Source organism: Pristis pectinata, chromosome 35 (genome assembly GCF_009764475.1).
Source record: "Pristis pectinata isolate sPriPec2 chromosome 35, sPriPec2.1.pri, whole genome shotgun sequence".
Taxonomy (NCBI): Eukaryota; Metazoa; Chordata; class Chondrichthyes; order Rhinopristiformes; family Pristidae; genus Pristis; species Pristis pectinata.
The window spans coordinates 8,462,241-8,475,580 of NC_067439.1; the positions used below are offsets into that span (position 1 = coordinate 8,462,241).

At 47.7% G+C, this 13,340-nt stretch overlaps 1 protein-coding gene across 1 annotated transcript in view; it reads left to right on the forward strand.

The window, feature by feature from the left end:
• The first annotated feature begins 991 nt into the window (after nucleotides 1–991).
• The window catches only part of LOC127586248 (dapper 1-like), a 54,835-nt gene continuing 42,486 nt past the window's right edge, over nucleotides 992–13,340 (forward strand). The window contains exon 1 of the mRNA XM_052044050.1: nucleotides 992–1,359. Coding sequence (XP_051900010.1) covers nucleotides 1,099–1,359 — 261 coding nt within the window. The 5' untranslated portion in view covers nucleotides 992–1,098. The remainder of the gene's footprint in view (nucleotides 1,360–13,340) is intronic.

Sequence of the window (13,340 nt, forward strand, 5' to 3'; positions counted from 1 at the left end):
CATCTGAACGCTCACACTGGGGGAAAAGTCACTGTCCATTATTGCAGCGCTTGTTCAGCTGTGGGCAGGGTCGGGCACAACGGTGAAGCCCACTCAGGTCCAATAGCCCTGTGATTCACAAACGTCTGGGAGAGACCCAGGAGGCCAGATAGACGAACATGGGAGCTGTAACCTCAGCGAGAATCAGCAGGACTGAAGGAATGGCTGCAGTCTGTGTTACGCTTTGATTAAGCTGCGATAGAATTATTTTCCAAGCAGTTACATTGGAATGCAAAGCATTTTACACGACACACTGAAGAGATTACATTTTTTTTACTGATTTAAATTCTCAGACCTTGCTTCCTATTTTTAGAACCCCATTTTTTCCTGGATTGGATTATCCATGGAACAATTCCTTATCTCCCGAGCAAGAGCTATTCTCTCTCCCGTTAACACTGACCTGCCCCGTGGTCTTTGATACTTTCACCACTGATTTCAAACTGGCTTTGCCTCGGAATAAGCGCATCTGCTTCAGATGAGATTTCAGTGCAACGTGACTGCTCCCCACACCACCCCCACTTTACCCTCCCCCCCGTTATTTAATCCATAATTTCAGAGCAATTGAAAAAAATTCCTGGGGAACATTACAAGTCGCAGACAGGGGCAGGAATTGGGGGCGGGGAGATTGAGAGAGAGAAACAACAGAGCGAGAGAGAGAGAGAGAGAGAGAAAGAGAGAGAGGGGAAGTCATAATCACTCACAGACACGTTTAACAATGTACAGGCAATAAAAATAGGCATTCCAACGGCTTCATATAAGGACGTAAGTCCAGGCTTTTGAAGGATGATGTAATGAGAGAAAGAGACTGGCGAATCAGAAAGAGTTAGGGGGTGGGGTTTGTATGTTAATAACCGATTGAGTGACACAACCCCTCTACATGTCAGTTTCCCCTAATGAAATTGACCAAAAAAAGTGTAACACACACACACACACACTGTATCAAATGCTCAGGGATACAGTATCAAACCGGGGCCACATGGAAATTCTGCGGGGTTGATACATTCTTGCAAGCTTCATTCAGGGCGAGAGAAGCTGAAGACACATCCTGAAATTAGCGAGATGCTCTCGGGTTTGTCTTTCCCAGTGAATCTGGATCGAAGCAGAAATAAAGAACGTCTGGAGGCTAGTCTCGCCGGCCTCTTAGAGCTGCAGTTCTTGAGGCAAAGGCAGGAATTTTTGGTGAAAGAGGCTTTGCAGATCGCCGGGAGCAGACGGGAACAGGACCCGTTCGTGTTGAACTGGGATTTAAACGGAGGCGACACCTTTTACCCAGGAGCCAGCTTCAGGGAAACAGAAGGGAACAGTTTGAGGAGGCATTTGGTGAGTGACTGTTTCTGTAATCGTCTCCCCCCACCGCCACTCATTCTCCCCACACTCACCTCTTGTGACCAGCAGCGGTAACAATGCCCGGACAGGATTCTGCATACAGAATATCGAATGCTCATTGCCTCTTGCTACAAAGGACACGAGCTAAAGATCACACATATATCAATATATTTATTGCAAACACTTTGCTTTGGCTTTGAAAGCTTGCAACAAAATGTCTTGTTGCGATGGCGTGTGACATTGCATTAGATGTAAACATTTCTTTCAAATGTTTGGTCTGAGATTTCTCTGCTTTTGTTGGACATTTGCAAGTAACCTGACTTTTTATTGAGTTTCAGTGCCTGTGACCGTAATTGGAAAATTGGTCACTATTTCTGGCGTGAACGAAGTATCAGCGAGTCGACCCCACGATTAAAGATTTTTAAAATAAGGTGGTGGGGTGTGTGTGTGGGGGGGGGGGGGGGAGGGGGGAAGAGTTAAACTGTAACATACTTGCAAATGAAAATCCAATAAATGTTTACATGCTAAAATATGTGAGTCAGCATTAACTCTTCAACCTCCCCAGAACCCGCCCCCTCTTAAAATGGTAGTGAAAGAAAGGGCAAATACTAACTCGATGGGTTCTATAGCCGCTTTTCATTGACATATATCCTTGGCTTCGGGTACCAGTTAATCGCCTGTAACAAATTTGGAACTGATACAAAATATCTCTCAAACTATGTGCTAGATAGTATTCTGTAATAACACAGATTACATAAGAGACATTTACAGTATGTTTAGTGGTTAATTCCAAGCAATTAAATATTAAGTGGTTAAAATACCGCCAATTTTCAATTAAAATGTAATTTTCGTTTAAAAGATAATTTTCTTTGTCAGTAAATTGTCTTACAAGGGCCCCATAGTTTAAGTAATCAAGCATGTGTTTTTTTTAACCGACATTTGCACTTTTGCTTTAAGAACGAAATTATTAGGGCAAACAGATAATGTGAAATTAAAGGGGCGGTGCCAATGGCTGTCAAGATGGTATATTTGTAAACAAAGAAATTTCAGAGAGTGACCTTCACAATGGGGATGTGTTCTTGACCTTGAGATGTCTTGTTATATTCAGGACGCCAAATGCCCGTTGCTTTCACGTGTGGACTGCTCTTCATCGTGTTGCTCTCCTCCTAGCTCACTTAAGCGGGTGAAGCCAGAGCCTTGAACAGTACTGAGTCTCAGTATCAACGTGACGTTGGGCTTCAGATCTCTGGCCTCTGCTGTGGGTGGGTAGATCCGATTCAGGCTTATTGGTTGGTGCTGGCATCGAAAATTAGCCCATCTGTTCACCCACCACTGGCCTGAGGTGTGGTCTAAGGAAAAGTGTGATGCCTCACACAGTCAAATAGCCCGTTACTAGGACTCACATGGGGAAGGATGCTTTTAGGACAGGAGGACTGACTGAAGCATTAATGAGTGACTTCAGGTGAGCAGGAGATCTGTATTTCTCCACAATGGACCTCCACAACCCTCTGAGATCTCCAAGCTCCTTCACCTCTGGCTTCCCACCCATCACTCACCTTGGACTGAAGTCCTGGGAGTCTCCTCCCTAAATCCTTCCTCACCACCTCTCCCTTAGAAAAGGAGAACACTCTTTCGGCCATTTCACCAGTTACTGCTTCATGTGGGACCAATCTCCATTTACCAACCCTTGCTTCTATCCTTTCAATGCACTGCTTCCAAAGTCTACCTCACCGACTGAGCTACCGGCACATATCTTACTATCTCCTCCTTTATTTTGATGTCAGTTTTTGTCTGATGACTCCTGTGTGAAGCATCTTGGGATGTCATGCCACGTTATAGGTTCTACATAAGTGCAGCTTGCTCTATTAAACAAAATTGAAATAAGGATGGTGTGAGCTGTCAGAGGTTCAGGCAGGTATATCAACAATGTTTAAAAGATATTTGGATAGGTACATGATTAAGAAAGGATTAGAGGGATATAGGCCAAACATGGGCAAAAGGGACTAGTTTTGATGAGCATCTTGGTTGGCACGGACCAGTTGGGCTGAAGGGCCTGCTTCTGTGTAGTGTTACTCTATGACTCTACCTATTAGGCTATTTGTGGGATGGTGCCTGTTCACTTGTTCTCTCCCCCTACACAAACCTGGATCATGTTAGAAGCCTTTGGGGGCCCTGTCTGCACCATCCTTACCTGTCGGAGGAGGGAACTATCGTACAAAAGAATCCTGGAACAGACAACCATGCACCTCAAGCCTGTTCATTCACCAACCATACCTGGACTCCAAGGGTTAAATTCCAAAGTGAGATCACAAACACTATGGTGGCATCCACTGGAATTTAAGATGAGAGAGAGCTTGATCTGATTGATGCTTTCAGGATATTAAGGGGAGCTGACAGGGAGGGATGGAAAGAAATTACTCCCCTGATCGGGAATTTTGGACTAGGGGCAGGTTTCAGCAATGAAGTGCAGGGACTCTTGTCCAGGAGGGAGGCAGTGGGAATTTGGAGCACTTCTTCAACTGAAGCCAACTCAATTGTTAACTTTAAATCTCTGGTCGATAATTTTCTCTGTATCAAGGATATGGTGGTATTGCAAGTACATGGAATGTACAGATCAGCTGTGAGCTAATGGGGTCAGGAGGAGGTGATTCAAACCCTTAAGCCTGTTCCACTAATTTTCCGTGGGCCCAGTTTTGTTTTGTGGCGGGGGTGGGGGGGGGGGGGGTGGAGAAATCTCCAGAGTGGTCTGGCCCTAATTTTCTTATGGTCTCCTCCACCATCCCCTACCCCTCTGCTACGAGCCACCTCTGAACAAGAGGAAAAACAAATCCCTGTCAATCTTCCCTCTCTAACCCTTCAAGCATCTGAAACCTCTGTCAGGCCATCCTTAATCTCCACTCTTCATTGATCCAACACATTCTCATGATTTAACTCTTTTGGACCCTAAAGTATTCTGCTTTTTCCACATTGTGTATCCTTCAAGCCCAATCCCTCCTCCCTGTTGTACTTTGCTCAAACTCATCGTACACAGCTGCCCCAGATGTGGACTTAAGACCTTCTTTGGGGAACAGAAGTAGGTTTCAAAGAACCAAACCACTCTTTGTCTTGTGAAGTAATAGGAAGTGGTAACCCGTGTCCATTGGTCCCAGAGTGATGGGGACACGAGGTGGTGGTGGAGATGCCAGTTCCCTTTAACGAATGCGCTGAGTGATGCCTCTCATGGCCAAATTTCCCACACCCAACACTTAGACTGGTGGGATAACAAGTGGACCACTTCATCCTGAGAGGGCCAGTGTGCACTCCCTTGGCAAGTGGGGGGGAAGGAGAGGGAGCAAATGGGGTGATGGTGGAGAGAACATAGAGTCATACAGCACAGAAACAGGCCCTTCGGCCCAAATGGTCCATGCTGACCAAGATTCCCATCTAAGCTAGTCCCATTTGCCCACGTTTGGCCCTCTAAACCTTTCCAATCCATGTATTCTTCAAAAAACTCAATTAAGTTCATGAGACATGATCTCCCACACCTGACGCCATGCTGACTATCCCTAATCAACACAAATACTTGCATATCTTATCCCTCAGAATCCCCTCTCATAACTTACCAACCACAGGCATAACTGAGATCAGGAGCAAATTGTGGATGGGGTGGGTGGGGGGGCAGGCAGGGTGGTGATTTTCATCCAAACCAAAGGGATACTTAAACCCCAGTCCCACACTGTGACTGTTGCCATGGTGCTATCAGTGGCCTGGAGATGCGTTTGGTGACGTGTTGGTATTGAGCCAGTGCGCTGCTGGGTGAGGGGAGGGGAGGGGTCCAAAATGGCCATCCTGACCCCCCCCTAAGCTCCTCCCGTGTCCTGCTTCACCTATCACCCCTGTGCTCTCCCACTGTGAATGTCTCCAGTCCCACCCCCGCCCCCCATGACGTTCTCCACCCTTACAGACTCCAAGGTGTCTGCCCTCCTCCAGCCCTAGCCTCTTCTGCTGGGTGGGTGGGTTCAGGCTCTTCAACTCCAAAATTCACCTCCCTAAACCTCTCCACCTCTCCCCCCCCTCCACCCCCCCCCACCTTCATAACACAGAACTCCCCAACCAAGTTGTTGATCATCCCCCAGGGTGGCAGAGTGAAATTCTGGAGTACCAGGGACCCAACCTGACCTCTATGCTGTCTGTGTGGAGTTTGCACGTTCTCCCCGTGACCGCATGGGTTTCCCCCCAGGATCTCCAGGTTTCCTCCCACATCCCAAAGGTGTGCAGGTTGGTGGGTTAATTGGCCACTGTAGATTGCCCCTAGTGAGGGGTGAGGGGTAGAATCTGGGGGGTAGTTGATGGGAATGTGGGGAGATTAAAATGGGATTAATGTAGGATTGGTGTAACTAGGTTTTTTTGATGGTCAGCATGGACTCGGTGGGCCGAAGGGCCTGTTTCCATGATGTATGACTCTTTGGCACTCTGCTGCAGCACCAGAGGGGTGCTCTACAGTTGAAGATTCTGTTTCAGTTGAAGAATGTGGGGAGAATAAAAGGGATCAATGTTGGATGAGGTGATTGATGGTCAGCACATTCTCAATGGGCTGAACGGTCTGTTCCCATGCTGCATTTTTCCATGATTCCATCTCTCAGTCTCAGACCTTGTGCCGTGAGAAGTTTCACCGCGTCAGATACCTCCACGTTCCAGCCACCACCTTTTGTTGTATGACTGTTTACACTCAATACCCAAGGGGTGAGTTGTAGGATTTACCCAGTTCAGATGGAGCACAGATAAGATAAGATATCTTTATTGGTCACAGGTACATGGAAACACACAGTGAAATGAATCTTTTGTGTAGAGTGTTCTGGGGGCAGCCCACAAGTGTCGCCACGCTTCCGGCGCCAACATAACATGCCCACAACTTCCTAACCCATACGTCTTTGGAATGTGGGAGGAAACCGGAGCACCCGGAGGAAACCCACGCAGACACTGGGAGAATGTACAAACTCCTTGCAACAGCGGCCAGAATCAAACCCATGTCACTGGCGCTGTAATAGTGTTACGCTAACCGCTACACTACCATGCCTGCCTGGTAAAATAAACCCAGGAAGTTTCCGAAATGGCACTGGTAGATTACTGTTTGCTGTGAAGAATTGCGGATCCAAAGCTAGAATTAGCAGGTAATTGAACGTTGGGACAGACCCGAGAACCTGAACTGGACAGACTTCTTTTGTCTCCTTCCCAGTTCCAACGAAGGGTCTTCGACCGGACAAGTTAATTCTGCTTCTCTTCCCACAGACGCTGCCTGACCTGCTGAGACTTTCCAGCCATTTACTGGTTTTATTCCATGCTCCCACTATCCCTGTGTCCGTAAACAATGTCAAGTTTGGACTGCTGATCATTGAGGCTGAGGGAGGTGAGGGAGCAGGCACAGGGTTGTCATGGGGAAAATGTGGGATCAGCGTTTCCCCCTGTTTAGGTTAAGTGTGGACGAAGTGTGATGGGGCTGAGGCAGAATGAGAGAGGAAAGAACTTGTAGGTCTAAATTGGTAAATTGGTTTATTATTGTAACATGTACTGAGGTACAGGGAAAAACTATATTTTGCGTGCCATCCGTACAGATCATTTCATTACATCAGTATATTGAGGTAGTACAAGGGAAAAGCAATAACAGAATGCAGAATAAAGTGTTACAGTTACAGAGAAAGTGCAGTGCAGGCAGACAACAAGGTGCAAGGACCATGATGAGGTAGATTGTGAGGTCAAGAGTCCATCTTATCGTACAAGGGGACCATTCAATAGACTTATAACAGCGGGTTAGATGCTGTCCTTGAGCCTAGTGGTATGTGTTTTCAGGCTTTTGTATCTTCTGCCCAGTGGGAGGGGGCGAAAGAGAGAATGTTCAGGTTGGGTGGGGTCCTTGATTATGTTGATTGCTTCACCGAGGCAGCGAGAAGTGTAGACAGAGTCCATGGAGGGGAGGCTGGTTTCCTTGATGTGTCCACAACTCTCTGCAGTTTCTTGCGATCTCGGGCAGAGCAGTTACCGTACCAAGCTGTGATGCATTTGAATAGGATGCTTTCTACGGTGCATCTATAAAAATTGGTGACGTGCCGAATTTGGAAGTGGTAGAACCACTCAGCAGGTCAGGCAGCATCTGTGGAGAGAGAAACAGACAATAGTTTCAAGTCTGGGACCCATCCTCAGAACTGACAAAGAGAGAAGCAAGTTGGTGTAGTCACCAAGAAGGTGGGGGAGATCAGTGGGTAGAACAACGTAAATTTCTCTGACAGGGTGAAACAATATGGTTTAAAAACAGATGAAGCTGGAAATGCTCAGCAGGTCAGTCAGCATCTGTGGAGTGAGCAGCAGTCAACATATTGGGTCTGCAACCTTCTATCGGAACACTTTGTTTGTTCTGGTGAAGGTTTACACACCCGAAACATCGACTGTTTCTCTCTCCACAGATGCTGCCTGACCTGCTGGGTGTTTCCAGTATGTTCTGTTTCTGTGTTAGATTTCCAACGTCTTCAATTATTTTTTATTTCTGTTGTTACTGATGCTCATTGAGAGGTTAAGTGTTGGCCCTGGGATATGGGCAGAACTCTCCTGCTCTTCTCCAGAATGGGCTGTGGTATATTTCAAACCAGCTTGCTTTATGGGCTGGGATTATAGGGGACATTCTAATCCCCAGCCTAACCCATGGGTTTCCTCCGGGTGCTCCGGTTTCCTCCCACGTCTCAGAGATGTGTGGGTTGGTGAGTTAATTGTCCTCTGTAAATTGCCCCCTAGTGTGTGGGTGGGTGATGGAATCTGGGGGGAGTTGATAGGGATGTGGGGAGAATTAAAACAATAGGATTAATGTTGGATTGGGGCACTTAATGGTCGGCATGGTCTCGATGGGTTGAAGGGCCTTTTTCCATGCTGTGTCTCTCTATGACCCTGTGAGTCTATGGCTATGACTCACAGACAACAACTGATCTGCTGTAGAGAGAACATTACTGTGAACTCAGTTATTGACTCTCCATTTTTGGATGTAATTAGCATTTTTTTTCTCAGAAGTATACTTTATTCACAATATATGCAATCAGGATGCTCTACTTTCTTCACTCACTGCACCAAACTCCTCAACACATTCAGTTACAACGTGTCAAGGTCACGTGTTTCCTCCATAAACCCTGGATGGCTGTTACACAGGGGCCAGCCCCTCAGAGTCCAGTGGTGACAGGACCCTAGACTGTGGTCCTTCCCCACAGAGCCTTTGTGTTGGCTGCACCCAGCTTCAGTGCGTCCCTCAGCACGTACTCCTCCAACCTGGAATGTGCCAGTGAGCACAGCAACAAGTCTACACCGGAAAACCAACAAGTTCCGGGCAGACCAAAGAGTGCTTTTCACCGAATTGATGATCCTCCAGCGGCAGTCGATGCCGGTCTCAGTGTGTGTTCCTGGGACCAGTCCATAGATCAGAGAGTAGATCAAGTGCTTGGGGAAAACCTCAAACCCTACATCCTTTTCCAGATGATCTCAGCGAATGAGCAGTCCGTGAGGAAGTGGACAATCATCTCATTCGCACCCCCCATCTTGAGGGCAGCGTGTGTTGGGGGTGAGTCTCTGGCTGTACATGAAGGATCTGTTGGGAAGGGCCCCACTCACTGCCAACCAAGTGAGGCCTTGGTGCTTCAGTTGAGAGTCCTGACGATGAGGCATTCTGCCAGATGAGTTTGACAGCCTGCCCTGGAGAGCCATCCGACAGGATCCATCGTCTCCTTCTCCCACAGGGACTGCAGGATATTCCATGCTGATCTCTCCCTGATGAAAGGTGCTTCCCTGCAGAAACCTTTCTACGAAGAGCAGATGATGCGGGCAAAGTCCAGCTGAATAGAACATTGTGCGGCAACGAGGCCAGGCCCGTCCTTTGCAACAGTGGGGACGGGTAGAACGTCAGCACACAGTGACGCTTGGTGTTTGCATACTCATAGTTTGATGAAGATCAGGACGAGAGTTATGTTGGATACACCTTCCCCCCATTCCCTGGACACCAGTACATCAGGATCCAACGGACGGTTCCGTTTTGGTGAACTGTGCGACTGCCACATTGCAGGAGGTAGGAGCCACTCCTGCCTTACGTACAGCAAGAACATCTCGCACCCGATGACCTGGTTCCTATTCATCATCAGGAGGGAGTGCCTGTTCCCACAGCCCAAACCTCTGTTTCACCTTGGCTTTCCATTCCAGCTGAGCTTGGCTTCCTGTTCACCTTAAATGATGAAGAAACTATCGATGTTCACATCTCAGAGAATCTATCTTGGGCCAAACACATTAATCATGAAGAAGGCACGCCAGTGGCTCTACTTCATTAGGAGTTTGAGGAATTTGCTATGTCACCAAAGAACCTTGCAAATTTCTACAGATGTACGATGGAGAGCGTTCTGACTGGTTGCGTCACTGCCTGGTATGTAGGCTCCAACGTCCAGGATCGAAAGAGGGTGCAGAGGGTTGTAGACTCAGCCAGCTCCATCACGGGCACAACCCTCCCCGCCATTGAGGACATCTTCAAGAGGTGGTGCCTCAAGAAGGCAGCATCCATCATTAAGGACTCTCACCATCCGGGACTTGCCCTCTTCGCATTACTACCATCGGGGAAGACCCGCGCTCAATGTTTCAGGAACAGCTTCTTCTCCTCTGCCATCAGATTTCTGAACGGTCCATGAATCCATGAACACTCCCTCATTATTCCTCTTTTGCACTATTTATTTATTTTTGTAACATAGTAATTTTTATGTCTTTATGTCGCAAAACAACACGTTTCATGACATTTGTCAGTGATAGTAAACCTGATTCTGGTGCTGATTGCTTCACGTCGGGAAGTCAAAGAGGGGCTTCACAATTCTTTAGCCTGTGAATTGGGAACTCCCTCTGTTAAGTTGCTCAACGTTTTCTGGGATCATTCAGTTTCTATATACTCCCACCAATGTTCTGGTCTTCCTGTAGAAGACAGACTAGCAGCAGGAGGCAGAGATTCAGAGAAGGACATTGTCGTAACATTGGTAGGTCTGACTGTGAGTGCCTTGGACATGAGAAGGTCTATCCAGCCGTCAGCTCTTGACCAGGTGAATTGCTGTGGTTCTCCCTCTGCAGGCTTGCTGAAACCGTCACACATCTTTAACAGTTTCCATCAGGACTCTGGAGCTGACGTCCAATTTGGCGTCGGCTCTGCCGCATCGCCCAACCACGGCGATGATGCAGGTGAAGTCACCAACCAGCACGAGCAGCCAGGATATCCCCATCCACTGGTGGGACAGACAGCCGCTCGTTCTGCAGGCCTGGTTGAGTCCCTGAGGTGAAGAATTTCTGTACGTCACATCTGCTATGTCAACCATCTTGTTGAGTTCACTGATCATCCCTTTATTACCCTCAGAGATTGAGAGGGAGAAAAGAAGCATAGATGGGGTAGACAGTCAGAATCTTTTCCCCAGGATGGAAATGTCAAACACCAGAGGATGTGCTGTTAAGGTTGGGGAGGGGAGGAGTTAAAGGCAACGTGAGGGGCGTGTTTTATGCAGAGTGGTAGGTGCCTGGAATGGGTTACCAGGGGTAGTAGTGGAAGCAGGCAGTTTGGTGGGGTTAAGATAAGATCTTTATTAGTCACATGTACATCGAAACACACAGTGAAATGCATCTTTTGCGTAGAATGTTCTGGCGGTAGCCTGCAAGTGTCGCCACGCTTCCAGTGCCAATGTAGCATGCCCACAACTTCCTAACCTGTACGTCTTTGGAATGTGGGAGGAAACCGGAGCACCCAGAGGAAACCCACGCAGACACGGGGAGAACGTACAAACTCCTTACAGACAGCGGCTGGAATTGAACCCGGGTGGCTGGCGCTGTAATAGCGTTACGCTAACCGCTACACTAGACACATGGATATGAAGGGAATGGAGGGATATGGATGATACACAGGAGGAGGATATATAGTATAAATTGGCATCAAGACCGGCACAACATCATGGGCCAAATGGCCTGTCCAGTGCTGTACTGTTCTTTGTAAAAGACTTCTTTTTTGGAGGGGGGTGGACTTCGCATCACAAGGGATGTTAGACAACACAGGGGTGCGAGAGCCACACAGGAATGAGCTCCCACCTCACACCCAGGTGACTGCTTGAAGATCCAACTGTCTCACATGTGTTTGTCGACACTGCCCACGTGTGAAGACAGATGTTTCTGAAAGTGCTGTGGTGTCAGCTGTGTCTCAGCAGGTGGTGCCCTTCCCACCTCTGAATCTCAGCGTTATATAGGTTTGAGTCCCATCTCCCGTAAATTAATTCCAAAAACCCCCGGCAGATCTTTTTAATGCAGAACAGTGTTGTTCTGTCGGATTAGCAAAGCCTCTAAGATGGACAAAAAAAGATCTCTGTGCCACTATTTTGAGGAATATTCCTCTGTGTCCTGGCTAAAGTTGAACCTTCACATCAATTGAGTTGAATTGGTTTATTATTGTCACATACACTGAGATACTGTGAAAAACCTAGTTTTGCATGTCATCCGTACAGGTCATTTCAGGACATAAGTACATCAAGGTAGTACAAGGGAAAAGCAAGAACAGAACGCACTTCAACAGCACAGAAGGGTTTGTGGGAGCTTGCTGTGTACAAACTGGCTGCCTGGTTTCCAACATCACAACACTACTGCACTTTTAGTTTTGAAGTGTATTGGTTTGTTATGTCACGTGTACCGAGACACAGTGAAAAACTTTTGTTTGCATGCCATCCAGGCAGATCATGCCATGCATAAGTACATAGAGGTAGGAAAAAGATAACAGAATATAGAGGGATACAGATATTTATTTATTAGTCACATGTGCATCAAAACACACAGGGAAATGCGCCTTTTTGCGTTACTGAGAATGTGCTGGGGTGCAGCCTGCAAGTGTCGCCACTCTTCTGGCGCCAACATAGCACGCCCGCAGCTCCTAACCTGTACGTCTTTTTGGAATGTGGGACGAGACCGGAGCACCCGGAGGAAACCCACGCAGACGCGGGGAGAACGTACAAGCTCCTTACAGACAGTGGCGGGAATTGAACCCGGGTCGCTGGTGCTGTAATAGCGTTATGCTAACCGCTACACTACCGTTGCAGTTACAGAGAAAGTGCGATGCAGGTAGACAAATAATATGCAAGGCCACAGCAAGATAGATTGGAAGATTAAGAGTTCACCTTTAGTGTATGAGAGCTCCATTCAAGGGTCTGATAAGTGGGATAGAAGCTGTCCTTGAGCCTGGTGGTATGTAATCTCAAGCTTTTGTAGTTACTGCCTGATGGGAGGGGGGAGAAGAGAGAATGACCGGGGTGGGAGGGGTCCTTGATTAAGTTGGCTGCTTTCCCGAGGCAGTGGTAAGTGTAGACGGAGTCAGCAGAGGGCAGGCTGGTTTGCGTGATGGACTGGGCTGCGTTCGCAACTCTCTGCAGATCGATCATGAGGTGCTTTGGAAAGTCCTGGGGGTTCTGACAGATGCTATAGAGATGCAGTGACAGTTGGCTGAGTTTCCTTTTCTCTGCTCCGTCACGGGCTCTCCAGGCGAGGTGGCGAGACCAAGGGACAGAGGAGGAGGACAGGAGTGGCTGGCGTTTCAGCTCGGCTCCACTGGTTGACTGGAGCCCTACCCATCCCAAAGATTTGCAGGTTGGTGGGTTAAATGGCCACTGTAAATTACCCCCAGTGTGTAGCTGAGTGGTAAAATCCTGGCCAGGGGAGAGGAGGGTGGAAGTGTGGGGAGAATAAAATGGAGTTAATGTAGGATTAGTTTAAAGATGGGTGCTTGATGGTCAGTATAGAACCACTGGGCTGAAGGGCCTGTTTCTGTGCTGTATCTCTTTATGACTCCATATTACTTGAGCTGGAGATTCACCCATCACTGTGGTATAGTACAGAGGGACGATGCACAATCTGTCTCTCAGTTAACAAACTTAAACAATCTCTGGCTAATTGATACCACAGGATAACTTACTGGG